This window comes from Eptatretus burgeri, chromosome 14 (assembly GCF_056783735.1).
Source record: "Eptatretus burgeri isolate ZD-2024b chromosome 14, Ebu_testis_v1, whole genome shotgun sequence".
NCBI classification, from domain to species: domain Eukaryota; kingdom Metazoa; phylum Chordata; class Myxini; order Myxiniformes; family Myxinidae; genus Eptatretus; species Eptatretus burgeri.
This window is the reverse complement of record NC_140974.1, coordinates 63,791,170-63,806,948: the sequence shown is the minus strand read 5'-3', so window position 1 is coordinate 63,806,948 and position 15,779 is coordinate 63,791,170. Positions and strand designations below refer to the sequence as shown.

General features: G+C 44.7%; 1 protein-coding gene and 1 long non-coding RNA gene across 2 annotated transcripts; one reads left to right on the top strand and one right to left on the bottom strand.

Moving 5' to 3' along the window:
- Positions 1-210: 210 nt before the first annotated feature.
- Positions 211-4,812, bottom strand: LOC147013411 (ferritin heavy chain B-like). The gene is made up of 4 exons (XM_085855215.1): positions 4,503-4,812; positions 3,373-3,519; positions 758-883; positions 211-640 (listed from the first exon to the last, which is right to left on the bottom strand). The coding sequence occupies exons 1-4, from the start codon at positions 4,611-4,613 to the stop codon at positions 479-481; spliced, it is 546 nt and encodes a 181-aa protein (XP_085711341.1). The 5' UTR covers positions 4,614-4,812; the 3' UTR covers positions 211-478.
- Positions 4,813-4,960: 148 nt separating this feature from the next.
- LOC147013410 (uncharacterized) lies at positions 4,961-15,011 on the top strand. The gene is made up of 3 exons (XR_015051330.1): positions 4,961-5,462; positions 10,608-10,695; positions 11,860-15,011. It is a non-coding gene; the product is annotated as an uncharacterized LOC147013410 (long non-coding RNA).
- The last annotated feature ends 768 nt before the right edge of the window (positions 15,012-15,779 follow it).

The window sequence follows — 15,779 nt, the reverse complement described above, 5'->3', positions numbered from 1 at the left end:
AAGTTTAACCTTTTGACTACTTTCAGGAGCAGGGCCAAATATACCGCTCTCATCTTGCCTTGAGCTAATAATAATCAAGTTGTGAATTTTTACACAACAGCATGACAGATGGACGAATTCCCGATTACAATAGCCCCCATTTATTTATTAAGCATGGGAATGATCTTAAAAAATAAATTTTACTTTTGAATAACCCACAAAAAAACAAAATTCAATGCTCAGCTTTTATTTCTGCAATTTAGTGGGAAACACTGAGGAGCAAGTAAAGGAAATGATAATCAATACAGGCCAAGGGATTGAATTATGCTTGGCTCAAGCAACTTCCTCCCATTTATAAGAAGTGTGTGGGTGAGGAGGCGGCAAGTGATGTTTGCAAAAAAGGTGAACCGTGACGCAGGATGTGCAGTGTCATGGATGTTTTTGGCTAATATAAACTAAAGTGAATGACAAGGAAGGAAGAGCATTGAGGTGACAAGTCCTAATCAGCTCCCTCATCCTTGAGGGTAAACTTGTCGAAGAGGTATTCACCGACACCATTGCCCGGAACACCGAGGCGCATCAGATTGGTCACGAAGTCTCCGAGTTTCTTGATCGCTTCAACTTGCTCACCCAGGTACTCTCGCTCCAAGAACTCGCACATCTGGAATGACAGAGCGATATGCAACTATTGACTTTAAAAAGAAAAATATTCTACAGAAACAAACAAAATATCCTTGGGAACAACTTTGGCCAATCGGACATGAGGTGCTCAAATTACTGCAGGATCCTTTTTCTTCGTAGCAATGTCATGGAGATCCAGCAGTGATTGGTTCACATTCTTCTCCAGTTGCAAAGCCAACTCTACGGCCTCGAGTCCATTGGTCCAGTCATCCTTCTCTGGTGTCTGCAAATCAATGAACAACCGTACGCTCAGATCAGTCCGATCCAAAAGCACAATTACTCAAACAAGCTTACACTTCATTAAAAACCCAATGCCTTCAAAATACTCAAATGTACAACGGTTGCTTTAACAGCAAGAATGAAAAATTCTTGCTCATGTGAATAAAGCTCAAAACTAAATTTTCACAACGGAAAGATTAGCCACCATGTTTACTTTAAAAACTTCAGGACTTGTCTACTATATCCATTCAGCCTGGGAATTCTTCCAGAGACACCTGCTCTCGAACGCACACATTCATCCCATCTCACCTTGTTATCTTACCCATCCTATCGCCCTTGGTACTCTAAATCTTGTGGTGAAGCAGTTTCTTTCAAACAACTTTCATTTTCCTCTTGCAAGGCAAATCCAACCAAAAATCTTTCCACAAAGCTTGCAACAAGTGTCCACTCTCAAAAATGATCTTTCAAATTTGTCTCCCTCTAAAACCTGGGGCCACTTTCAAGTCTGGTGTATTCTCCCTTCCATCACTTCCCTCTTCAAATGGCAGCACAGCAGACTCCTCATGAGAAGGCCAAACACCTCAATTCTGTGGTTGCTTCAAATTATTGTGTCACTAATGCCTTGCTCTGTACCCACCCTTCCCAACTGCTCCTGAATTGTCTTTTGCACAGTGGAAAAGTTTGGCAGCCCTCAACTGTCTCTGCAACTCACATTTGCTGAACTGCCTCGGCATCAGTTCACACGTCTGAAAAAAAATCTGCTGAGCTTGCACTTCCTCTTTCTCTTTCTGCCCTTTTCATCCTATCATTTACCATGCCATCATCCATCTGCTTGAATGGATGATGGCATGGTTGAGGGCTGCCAAACTTTTCCACTGTGGCAGGTGAGTTTCAGCTACTTTGGCTTTCAGCCAGCCAACACAAGCACGCACACACGCACACCTCAACTACAGACTCATTCACTTACTTCCAATGAGTCAGGTCATGGTATCCATCATTGCAGGTGACGTAAAATTCCTTTTCTCAGATTAATTCTGATTGACTCAGACCTGGTCACACTACCTTGGACATGCTGCTGCCACTCTCCCAACAAGGAATGGAGGCCCTCAATGTCAGACATGATTTGGGCTATCTGGACATGTCACAAGCTTTTGATACAGTCTGGCATCCTGCCCAAACTGTCTTCCTTTGGAATCCAAGGTCAGCTCCTCTCTTGGATTACTGACTTCCTCTATTCATCAGCAACAAGCAACTCAATGGAACCCTTTCTTCTCCTTTTCCCATCAAGTCTGGAGTACCACAAGGCAATGTTCTCAGCCCCATATTACTGACTGGAAAATCCTTCATCTCTTTGCTGATTCCTCTGCCACAACATCCCTCTGACAGGCAGTAGCCTCTCCTCCTAAACTAGTCACACTTGGAACAAGTCAGAGAGAGAGAGAAGAAGAGAGAGAAGAAGAAGGGAGAGAAGAAAGGAGATATTTAGTCTGAGGACCATACTGCAAGCCCTTCCTTCCACCTTCTCAACAACCCTATCAAAGAGGTTCAGTCACTCAAACGATTGGGTCTCACTCAGCCATGATCTCTCTTTGGCAAGCCACATTTCAAAGATGGCCTCCAAAGCCAGATCCTCCACACTCCAGATCCAGACTGGGCATCCTCCATCATGCAGTCTTTCCTTGGCACACCTGAACTATCCACCGACAAGGCCTCCATCCACAACTTGATGGAGTATTGCTCTCCCCTTTGGGCTGGCTCCCCTATAAACTCATCTTGCTCAGCTTGATGCCTTGGAAACAAAGGCCTTTCATATAAATGGAATCTCATGATGAAGCTGAGTATGGGCATGTCACTTCACAATCACTGACAGGTCAGTGGTCTGTCTTCTTCCACCTAATTTCTGGACTTGCACCCTTTGCCCTCCAGGCTCAGTCTCCCCCCCCCCCCCAGTATTTGCAGTATGCACATGGTCCGCCAACCAACACTTCCAAGTGTAACTGCCTAAATCCAGAATCACTGCTCACCTCCACTCATTTATTTCTCTTTTCCCACCTGTGGAACCACCTTCCACTCTTCAAACTCATTCTTCCATCTCGTTCAAGACAGCTGTTCACCACCATCTCAAGTCATCCCCATTCAAAAAAAAAAAAAAAAAAAAAAAAAAAAAAAATTCTACATCTGTTGAACCACCCCACACCAATCCCAAAAAATTGCTTATGTATCCATATTGTCTACCCTTCGCAATCATCACCCACATCCCTTGGTTGTCCACCTCTATCTACTTTCTCCCTCCACCCTGCTGTTGGCACCCCCCCTTGTCCTACTGTTCCCTTTGTGGTGTTGTCCCAATTTTGTTCCGTCTCAGCTCAACCAGGGGTGGGGGATTCAGCCTCATGGACACTATTACAAGCACAGGCAGCTTATGTCAAAGTAAAAAACAACAACAATCTATAACCACCAAAAATACAATAGACCAGGTCAATTCATAGGTACCTTGATGTCTTTCAGTAAAACACGACCTCCACGCTGGTTCTGGTACCTCATAAATTTTTCTGCATGCTCCCGCTCCTCGTGACTCTGCTCCCGGAAAAACTTGGCAAAGTTCTTCAAAGCCACGTCATCCCGTGAGAAATAGGAACTCTAGCATTAGAGAAAGGGATTGGGAAATCAGAGATAAGGAACAGACCAACTGGTGTCATGCGAGACATCACAGGAACTGAAAAATACATTAGAAAGTTATATGAAATGCCAGAGGTTCAACAATGTGGAGTTTGTCCCCTATCCCTTCTCTGCCTTCCCCATAAACCTTCTTCCCCTTCACCAGCACCAATTCTCCATGCACTACCATTTGTCGTATATAAATTCAAACAAAACACACACATACATATATATATATATATATATATATATATATATATATATATATATACATATATACACATACACACCCCTCCCACACTCCTCCAGCCCAAGTAGCTGCATAAAGGAACCCAAGGACACTTACACAAGGTAAGTGCTAACGCTGTTTCGAACCCTTCCCAGAGTTCCTCAACAATTATAAAGACGTTCACATAGCACACACATTAGAATCCCAATGCTATGCACCCCCTCAGCTAATGGACTGGTTTCATCACTTATTGGCGAATAATTATCAGCAATCGCAGAGACAGCAATGCATACCGATGAGGCTCCAAGCATGAACTATGTGCGGGGGGGTAAAAGGGGGGGTCGGCGGGGGTAAAAGGGGGGTCGGCGGGGGTAAAAGGGGGTCAGGCAGGGGACAAGGGAGGTCGGGGGTAAGGGGGGTCGAGCGGGGGGTAAAGGGGGAGTGGGGGTAAAGGGGGAGTGGGGGAAGAGGGGGCGAGCTGGGGTAAGGGGGCGAGGGAGGGAGCGAGTGGGGGGGGGGGGAAAGAGGTTGGACAGACCCGGCTTTGTCAGACAACACGCAACACCGGGTACCTTTGCTTGCAGGTTATAAAACAAGAATGGAACAGGTGGGGGTTGGAAGGGAGGGTTATAACCCAAATAAAGGAACCCCTTGTCAAAGAGAAAAGAATCCTTCAACGTTAACAACCACGAGAGGTAGTTTACTACTACTACTACTACTACTACAACGACCTCACCATGGACAAGTAGACGTACGAGGCGTGCAGCTCCATGTTGATCTGGCGGTTCACAGCCGCCTCACAATCGGTATGGTAATTTTGGCGGATTTGGCATTTTTCTGCGGCCATGGTTGTTGCGTTTTCGGTCAAATGAAAATCGAAGAAAGAGAAGACAAAAGAAAAACTGTACGAAACCACAGGGACCTGTTCCGTTCAAGCACTGTTGAAGCGGGAACACAACCCTGATCTCGCAATCTGAAAACAAATGACCGTTGCCGATGTTTATATAATGTTGTGGAGAAAAGGGCGTGGCTTTCGTGAATAATTAATCAGGTGGGCACTTCTCATTGGTCGGTGTCTCGCTCGGTCCATGTTCCATTGGTTGAAGACATATTTTTGGATCCTATTTCCTTGTATAAGTTATTTACTCTCTTTTTATGTTCGATTTCATCCCCAGTTCGGTATATTGACCCTCATTTTAAAAACCACAGTTTCTATAAACCTCTACGAACCGTAAAGAATTCCAGGAAAGAGAAGGAATCAAAACAATAAACTTCTCATCGAGTAAATGTTTTTTTTTCCTCTTTCCTGTTGATGTTTTTCCACTTCTTTGGAAAATAACAACGAACAGCTCGGAAGATTGCAAATCACGTGTGATTATACACCGCCCGTGTCATAGTCTGCCAAAACCAACGTTCGCAATCATCAAAGTTGGACTTTACTCACATAAAAGAGCAGTAAATACGAGTATATCTTTGACTTGTCAAGTTTAACGAATCTCGACGCGGTGTTATTGTCCTGATAATAAATTTTTATTTGGGTTCGTCCGGAGGCCGGAGTCCGGAGTTCGTCGACATTGCTCGGCCGTAGCAACCCGAGAGATCGCAGCGTTTCACGTCCGCAGCCGAGAGGGAAACATTTACCTCAGAACGTGGAGAAACGGATCGGTTACAATGTTTCATCATCCAACCTCCTCTTGTGAGGAAACACGCATCACGTGACCGGTTTCTTTGTTTGCTTTTCTGTTTCCATATTTATTTATTTTTACTTGGTTAATTATTTATTCAGCCTGTTGTTGGTGTGTTTCACATATTTGGCTTTTATTGCTGAAATAATGATATATGAACGGGAGATCGAGGTGTTTTTATTTCTTCTGAGGTATTTAATATATGAAGGAGGAAAGAATGGACAGAAATGTCTTCGCTGTGTAATTGTGTATATTACAATTAAATTGTGATTACAAATTGTTGTTTTCATAATACCTTCAATTTTCCATTTGTCTCACCCATTGGGTGTCCATGTGAAACGTCTCCCCGTTGATTCTATCGTGATTCAGACTTAATTTCCCCAGTTTCGTCAACCCCTGGTCACGTGATGGTGACGCACGAATGACGGAGCGTCCTTGGCGCGTGATTGTGACGTCACGTGCTGCGTGCGCGTGACTCGGCACAATTTGCTCGCTCGTCAACAACACTAATGTTATCATTGATAACTACAATTGTTACTCCTATTGTTAATTATTTAATAAAAGAAATCTTTGTTTGGTTGTATTGTCCAAAATCACACCGGTGCCAACGGTGACTGTGATTTGTCGATAATCTCCACCCCTTTGTTTGTCCCTTTTGTTTGGTTTTTTTTTCTTTGTCTTTTTTTGTTTAGTTTCCTGCTTCTCCCCAAATTTATTTTCTCGTCCTCCTTTTTCTTCCTTCCCCTTTCATATCCATTGTTCTTCCTTCCTTTTTTTCTCATATTTCGATCCTTTTCCATGTCATTATGATATGTAAGGACAGTAGAGCACCAACTTCTTACTTTCATGTTGCATATTATTTTAAGGTAAATTAACACCTCTGCGTGAGTGTTATATATATTTATATATACATATATATATATATATATATATATATATATATATATATATATATATATATATATATATATATATATATTTTATCCTGATATTATCAAATTCGTTTATCTTGAGGCACCGTTGTTGTTAATACCTGTTCTTGTTTTAATTTCAGCGCGGCGACATCGCGCTGTTATAAAATTAGCTATTCTGTCCTGTGTCTTCTGTCACACTTATTGTTGGATGTGATGTGGGCGGAGATTGCCGGGTGGATTGTGGGCGGAGATTGCCGGGTGGATTGTGGGCGGAGATTGCCGGGTGGATTTTGGGCGGAGATTGCCGGGTGGATCATGGGCGGAGATTGCCGGGTGGATTGTGGGCGGAGATTGCCGGGTGGATCGTGGGCGGAGATTGCCGGGTGGATCGTGGGCGGAGATTGCCGGGTGGATTGTGGGCGGAGATTGCCGGGTGAATTGTGGGCGGAGATTGCCGGGTGGATTATGGGCGGAGATTGCCGGATGGATTGTGGGCGGAGATTGCCGGGTGGATCGTGGGCGGAGATTGCCGGATGGATTGTGGGCGGAGATTGCCGGGTGGATCGTGGGTGGAGATTGCCGGGTGGATTGTGGGCGGAGATTGCCGGGTGAATTGTGGGCGGAGATTGTGGGCGGAGATTGCCGGGTGGATTGTGGGCGGAGATTGCCGGGTGGATTATGGGCGGAGATTGCCGGGTGGATCGTGGGCGGAGATTGCCGGGTGGATCGTGGGCGGAGATTGCCGGGTGGATCGTGGGCGGAGATTGCCGGGTGAATTGTGGGCGGAGATTGCCGGGTGGATTGTGGGCAGAGATTGCCGGGTGGATTATGGGCGGAGATTGCCGGATGGATTGTGGGTGGAGATTGCCGGGTGGATTGTGGGCGGAGATTGCCGGGTGAATTGTGGGCGGAGATTGCCGGGTGGATTATGGGCGGAGATTGCCGGATGGATTGTGGGCGGAGATTGCCGGGTGGATCGTGGGCGGAGATTGCCGGATGGATTGTGGGCGGAGATTGCCGGGTGGATCGTGGGTGGAGATTGCCGGGTGGATTGTGGGCGGAGATTGCCGGGTGAATTGTGGGCGGAGATTGCGGGCGGAGATTGCCGGGTGGATTGTGGGCGGAGATTGCCGGGTGGATTATGGGCGGAGATTGCCGGGTGGATCATGGGCGGAGATTGCCGGGTGGATTGTGGGCGGAGATTGCCGGGTGGATCGTGGGCGGAGATTGCCGGGTGGATTGTGGGCGGAGATTGCCGGGTGAATTGTGGGCGGAGATTGCCGGGTGGATTGTGGGCAGAGATTGCCGGGTGGATTATGGGCGGAGATTGCCGGATGGATTGTGGGCGGAGATTGCCGGGTGGATTGTGGGCGGAGATTGCCGGGTGGATTGTGGGCGGAGATTGCCGGGTGGATTATGGGCGGAGATTGCCGGGTGGATCATGGGCGGAGATTGCCGGGTGGATTGTGGGCGGAGATTGCCGGGTGGATCGTGGGCGGAGATTGCCGGGTGGATTGTGGGCGGAGATTGCCGGGTGAATTGTGGGCGGAGATTGCCGGGTGGATTGTGGGCGGAGATTGCCGGGTGGATTATGGGCGGAGATTGCCGGATGGATTGTGGGCGGAGATTGCCGGGTGGATTGTGGGCGGAGATTGCCGGGTGGATTGTGGGCGGAGATTGCCGGGTGGATTGTGGGCGGGGTTAATGCGGAAGAGCAACGTTTTTTGCGCTGAATCGTTTTCTGTGTGACGCCGGAAGTTGATAATCTTCCTGTTCCGTTCGTTGTTGACACGCAACTTTGAAACTCGTTAACCTCCGCCATCGAAGATCGGAGGTTACTTTTTTCACCCCTTTCTGTTTGTTTGTTTGTGTTTGTTACTTACGAAATCTAAAGATTTCGTAAGTATATTGATGCCTTCCGTTTCTGTTTGTTTGTTTGTTTGTAGGCACGATAACTCGAGAACGGAAGAAGCTACCAATGTCAAATTACACCACGTGATTCAGGAGGGTGATGGCTAGTGCTGATTAGATTTTGGTCAAAATCGGTCAAAGGTCAAGGTCACGGTGAGGTCAAATATTCGATTTTTGATGGTTTGGTACAGATAACTCGAGAACGGAAGAAGCTACCAATGTCAAATTACACCACGTGATTCAGGAGGGTGATGGCTAGTGCTGATTAGATTTTGGTCAAAATCGGTCAAAGGTCAAGGTCACAGTGAGGTCAAACATCCAAAAAATGATAACTCGAGAACGGAAGAAGCTTCCAATGTCAAATTACACCACGTGATTCAGGAGGGTGATGGCTAGTGCTGATTAGATTTTGGTCAAAATCGGTCAAAGGTCAAGGTCACGGTGAGGTCAAATATTCGATTTTTGATGGTTTGGTACAGATAACTCGAGAACGGAAGAAGCTACCAATGTCAAATTACACCACGTGATTCAGGAGGGTGATGGCTAGTGCTGATTAGATTTTGGTCAAAATCGGTCAAAGGTCAAGGTCACAGTGAGGTCAAACATCCAAAAAATGATAACTCGAGAACGGAAGAAGCTTCCAATGTCAAATTACACCACGTGATTCAGGAGGGTGATGGCTAGTGCTGTTTAGATTTTGGTCAAAATCGGTCAGAGGTCAAGGTCACGGTGAGGTCAAATATTTGATTTTTGATGGTTTGGTACAGATAACTCGAATGGAAGAAGCTACCAATGTCAAATTACACCACGTGATTTAGGAGGATGGTGGCTAGTGCTGATTAGATTTTGTTCAAAATCGGTCAAAGGTCAAGGTCACAGTGAGGTCAAACATCCAAAACATTCGATTTTTGATGGTTTGGTACAGAATCATCGTAAAAAATTCTGGTTTGTGTCGCTACCTTCTCAAGAGACAGCTTTTATGAGACAAGGTCAGAGGTCAAGTTGACGATTTCGTAAGTACCAGTCTATGACTGCTTGTTTGTTTGTTTGTTTGTTTGTAGGCACGATAACTCGAGAACGGAAGAAGCTACCAATGTCGAATTACACCACGTGATTCAGGATGGTGGTGGCTAGCGTTGCTTAGATTTTGGTCACAGTGAGGTCAAACATCCAAAACATTCGATTTTTGATGGTTTGGCACAGAATCATCGTAGAAACTTCTGGTTTGCATCGCTACCTTCTCGAGAGACAGCTTTTATTGGACAAGGTCAGAGGTCAAGTTGACGATTTCGTAAGTACCAGTCTATGACTGCTTGTTTGTTTGTGTGCTTGTTTGTTTGTAGGCACGATAACTCGAGAACGGAAGAAGCTAGCAATGTCAAATTACACCATGTGATTCAGGAGGGTGGTGGCTAGCGTTGCTTAGATTTTGGTCAAAATCAGTCAAAGGTCAAGGTCACAGTGAGGTCAAACATCTAAAACATTCGATTTTTGATGGTTTGGTACAGAATCATCGGAGAAACTTCTGGTTTGCGTCGCTACCTTCTCGAGAGACAGCTTTTATTAGGCAAGGTCAGAGGTCAAGTTGACGATTTCGTTAGTACCAGTCTATGACTGCTTGTTTGTTCCTTATGAAATCTTAAGATTTCGTAAGTATATTCATGCCTTCCGTTTCTGTTTGTGTGTTTGTTTGTTTGTAGGCACGATAACTCGAGAACGGAAGAAGCTACCAATGTCAAATTACACCACGTGATTCAGGAGGGTGATGGCTAGCGCTGATTAGATTTTGGTCAAAATCGGTCAAAGGTCAAGGTCACAGTGAGGTCAAACATAATTCCGTAAATTAATGTGGAGAAATGGAGTATTTTTGCTTCGCTCGACGTTACGAGTTCGTTTTAACTTCGATTTTAATTTTGTCTTCTGTTTTTGCGATCGCTTAGGACGCTTAAAGCTCGCTTGTCGAAATTCTGGTAAAAATTGGATGTTTTGGAGACGTTTTAAGATTATATAAAAAATATTTTACTCGACGCATCACGGGTCATCCCATGATGCAGCGCGCTCGAGCAGACGCATCGTTGAGTCACGTAAAAGTTTTCCGTGTGCGCGCTGACTGTGTTTTCGATAAAGATGGTGTTTAAAAGTCATTTTTTATACCAATAAAGGTTATCATCGCATGCCTGACTCGCTGAGCCGTCGGATTATGTAAAGATTGTTGGTGGATGACCGAATATTACGGTTTTGTGACTTTGATAAAATAATATAAAATAATTGCTTGGAGAAATGGAGATTTTTGCTTCGGTCGACGTTACGATTTTTCATGGTTTGGTGCAGAATCATCGTAGAAACTTCTGGTTTGCGTCGCTACCTTTTCTCGAGACAGCTTTTATGAGACATGGTCAGAGGTCAAGTTGACGATTTCGTAAGTACCAGTCTATGACTGCTTGTTACTTACCAAATCTAAAGATTTCGAAAGTATATTGATGACTTCCGTTTCTGTTTGTTTGTTTGTTTGTTTGTTTGTAGGCACGATAACTCGAGAACGGAAGAAGCTACCCATGTCAAATTACACCACTTGATTCAGGAGCGTGATGGCTAGTGCTGACTAGATTTTGGTCAAAATCGGTCAAAGGTCAAGGTCACAGTGAGGTCAAACATCCAAAAAATGATAACTCGAGAACGGAAGAAGCTACCAATGTCAAATTACACCACGTGATTCAGTAGTGTGGTGGCTAGCGCTGATTAGATTTTGGTCAAAATCGGTCAAAAGTCAAGGTCACAGTGAGGTCGAACATCCAAAACATTCAATTTTGATGGTTTGGTACAGAATCATCGTAGAAACTTCTTGTTTGCGTCGCTACCTTCTCGAGAGACAGCTTTTATTAGACAAGGTCAGAGGTCAAGTTGACGATTTCCTAAGTACCAGTCTATGACTGCTTGTTTGTTTGTTTGTAGGCACGATAACTCGAGAATGGAAGAAGCTACCAATGTCAAATTACACCACGTGACTCACGAGGTTGATGGCGAGCGCTGATTAGATTTTGGTCAAATCGGTCAAAGGGCAAGGTCATAGTGAGGTCAAACATAATTCCGTAAATTCATGTGGAGAAATGGAGTATTTTTGCTTCGCTCGACGTTACGAGTTCGTTTTAACTTCAATTTTAATTTTGTCTTCGGTTTTTGCGATCGCTTAGGACGCTTAAAACTCGGTTGTTGAAATTCTGGTAAAAATCGGATGTTTTGGAGACGTTTTAAGATTGTATAAAAAATATTTCACTCGACGCATCACGTGTCGTCACGTGATGCAGCGCGCTTGAGCAGACGCGTCGTTGAGTCACGTAAAGTTTTTTCCGTGTGCGCGCTGACGGTGTTTTCGATAAAGATGGTGTTTAAAAGTCAATTTTTTATCCCAATAAAGGTTGTTATCGTATGCCTGACTCACTGAGCCGTCGGATTATGTAAAGATTGTTGGTGGATGGCCGAATATTACGGTTTGTGACTTTGATGAAATAATATAAAATAATTGCGTGGAGAAATGGAGATTTTTGCTTTGGTCGACGTTCCGATTTTTGATGGTCTGGTACAGATTCATCGTAGAAACTTCTGGTTTGCATCGCTACCTTCTCTCGGGACAGCTTTATGAGACAAGGTCAGAGGTCAACTTGACGATTTCGTAAATACCAGTCTATGACTGCTTGTTTGTTTGTTTGTTTTTGAACAGTATTACGGAAAAACTCCTCGACGGATTTCGACGAAACTTGGTGGGGGGGGGGGTTAGGTCTGGTCCAAGGATCATGCCATTAGATTTTGGACTTGGTCCAAAATCCAACATGGCCACTATGGCGGCCAATTAGAAAAAATATTTGAATTTTTTTTTTGCATTTCTCCATGTTTTAAGTGATTTCCACCACCCCCCCCAAAAAAAAATTGTTCGAGAAAAAAAAATTTGCAAATTTGTTCAACAAAATTTCGATTTTTTTTTTTTGCATTTCTACATGTTATAAGTGATTTCCAACAAAAAAACATGCCAAAATTATAATTGCGGCTGATTTTCGAACTTCAGGTGGATATACCCACGTAAAATCAATTTCTCTCTCAAGGAATCTAGTTATGACGAATGAATTGAGTCTGTAAAAGTTAAAAGTAAAAGGGAAAGTTGCAAACTATAACTCTGTGAGCACTGTTGACGTCAAATTGAATGAATAGGATATCAGGTTCACTTGAGTGACCGAGCAGTATTGGCGGCGGAGGTTTGCACTCTACCGAGTGCTCCCCCTCTAGTTCTTCATTGTTTTTCTCATATCCTTCTCATCTTTTTGGGTGGTCGCGAGATTACCGTTATGCTCAGGTTTTCCATCTGTATGTATGTAATGAACAGCTCTGGAGGCCAGAGGAGTCAACCGATTTTGATGGAACTTGACTGGTAGGTTCATACCAGGATCTAGTTGTATGCTTTTGAGCACCATTGCTATGGATGCCACCGTTGCCTAGCAACAGGACTTTGAAATTTTTGAAAAAATCCGAAAAATATTTATATATATTTTTTCGAAAATCAAAAATCGGCTTCTGCGCTTTTATGCACACTATAATCAACCTCTTTGTCAAAAATTTTCAGCCCGATCCGTCAAAAACTGTATGACTATGCAATTATATAGCGACCACCCATGTCGCCTACCGGCTTGTTTCCATTGTTTGTCTTTATGGTGGTCCTCATAATGTTAACATTTGATTTGATTTGATGACTTGTTTTTGTTGTAAATGTGTTGCGAAATGAATGTATGAGGGACAACCCCAAAGATGGTATCACTAGTGGGCCAATTCGGCGGCGTGTCTACGAAATAATATGACCCACTCGGTGACTTGGGTGTCATAAATGACCAGTCCCCGTGGGAATTAGCTGATCACCAAAAGGGATTTGATGAGAGTAGTCGTGCAGTTGAAAGGAGCGAAAACCCACAGAAGATAGGACCACGACGCCGCATGTGGTACGCAGCTGTGGGTGCTACGAAAAAAGTTATGCGGGAGAATAGGGCCAGGAATGCGGTTTAATTGCAGTTTAACTCCAGTGAAACTCAAGTCCGTGAGTCATTTCCATGACGGAGTAAATAGTGAGCTGTTAGGCAGAAAAGCGTCGTCACATTTGCGTTAAAGCCTTCCTCTCTCCTCGTCCCTCGGGGTAGAGGTCCAAGAGCTTGATAACAATGTGGGGGCAAAATGATTGCATTAAAACCCGCTAATACAAGGAAAATAGACATAAAGTGTCAGAGCCCCCATTGTTTTAGTAATTTTGCTTGATGGAGTTAAAAGGCTAGCCCATATTTATTTACAACTAAAATGTCCAGTTGGCCATCTTTGACTGGATCGCAAAATACAGCTAAATGCAAGTGTATACCATCATGTGCTGTGCTTGTGCCATGTTTGAACAAAATCGAACGATGCATGGCTGAAAAATGGTTGGGGACATGGTTAAGTAACAAAATGGCTGCCAGTCAACCATCTTGGATCTGATCTCGAAAAAACATGATATGCATATGTAAGTCATCATTCATTATCTGTGTGCCAAGTTTGAACAAGATTGGTAAATGCATGTCCGAGAAATGGTTGGGGATACATTTAAGTAACAAAATGGCCGCCAGTCGGCCATCTTGGATCTGATCTCAAAAAAGAATGATGTGCACATGTAGGCCATCATTCATTATCTGTGTGCCAAGTTTGAACAAGATCGGTAAATGCATGTCTGAGAAATGGTTGGGGATGTGTTCAACATTGGGTTTTTTAACAACTAAAATGGCCGCAAGTTGGCTATCTTGGATCTGATCTCGAAAGAAAACGAGATGCTAAAGTAAGCCATATAATTCATTATCTATGTGCCAAGTTTGAAGAAGATCAATAAATGCATGTCCAAGAAATGGCCGAGGACGTGTTTGATACCTTGGTTTTTTTACAACTAAAATGACCACCAGTCAGCCATCTTTGCATCGTGAAACAAAATGATGTGCCTATGTATACCCTCATGCGTTGTCTTTGTGCCAAGTACCAATAAAATTGGGACATACATGATCGAGATATGGTTGCGGATGCAAGCATGCACGGACACAAAAATCAAGACAAATCCATAAGGTTGGACACGACTTCTATTGGTTGGACAAGTAAATGGAACAAAGTTCATGAAGTAAACTTACCAACATGTTGGCTTCGATGAAAAGTACACCACAAATTATCATGGATTATTTTTTATATTTTAATTTAACTATATATAATTTATATTGTTGTAGATATCCGCCCGTCGGCGTGCGAACGACTGCGTCTAACCAATCAATAGCGGTCGCTTCGCCAACCGAACGGACAATCCAGTCGTGGATTTCCGGATCAATGCCGGAAACCAGCCACGGGTGTGTTTTTAACCACACCACAACCTTGTCCGCACTCTACCCGCGCCACAGGGTCCGATCGCCAAATCTTCGATTTCCCTAATTATTCGCGCGGGTAGGTTACCGAGAGATTGTACCTCAACGGGACCGCTTGGAAACGAGCCGCTTAAGCAGCTCGCTTCCTTTTGGGATAACCGAGCGGGGTATTATCGCGCAGTCCCGTTGGACCCGATCACTTTACTGGCTATTTAAAAACCAACTATATTCCGAGTGCAAGATGGGGCAGTTCAATGAGGGAATGGACGCAACGAACAGGTTTACATTCACACAAGGACATTTATTATAATAAAGCACGTATGCAATTAAACAAGGCAAAACACGTACATGCAATTATACAAGCAATAATTATACAAGAACTACAACCGTCTACTTATTATGTACAGTCACTTGCACTTAACAGCAGGTCCTACTTATTAGACGGGCCCACGTACGCATACAGTACACACACACCCAAGAAATGGTGGCAGAGGCCTTTAATAACGAGCTACAGCTCGGAGGACAGGTGAGCTGAAACCCAGAACCTATCTTGAACCTCTCCACCTCGTGTGGTCTTCAAGTTGTTCGGACCCGGGCTCCAGCAAGAGTGAGCTGGATCCAATAGCCGTGAGCTGCAATCCTTCCCGAGCTCCCGCGAATCCTCCCGCACTTCTCAACACGTGCTGGTGAGACGAGGTGCCGATCCTTCCCGAGCTCCCGCGAATCCTCCCGCACTTCTCAACACGTGCTGGTGAGACGAGGCGCCGATCCTTCCCGAGCTCCCACGAATCCTCCCGCACTTCTCAACACGTGCTGGTGAGACGAGGCGCCGATCCTTCCCGAGCTCCCGCGAATCCTCCCGCGCTTCTCAACACGTACTGGTGAGACGAGGCGCCGATCCTTCCCGTCGATGCGCCGATCCTTCCCGACGATGCGCCGCTTCCCCCAAGGAACCACCTCCAAGAAGAGGTCGATGAGTTGCACCAAGCTGGGAACCAAAATGGAGAACAAAGAGCTCCACGAACCAAGAAGAAGAAGCCACCACTCGCAGCTCGAGCCGAGCGACCAACTCAACTCTCTTCTAAACAAAGCAACTTGA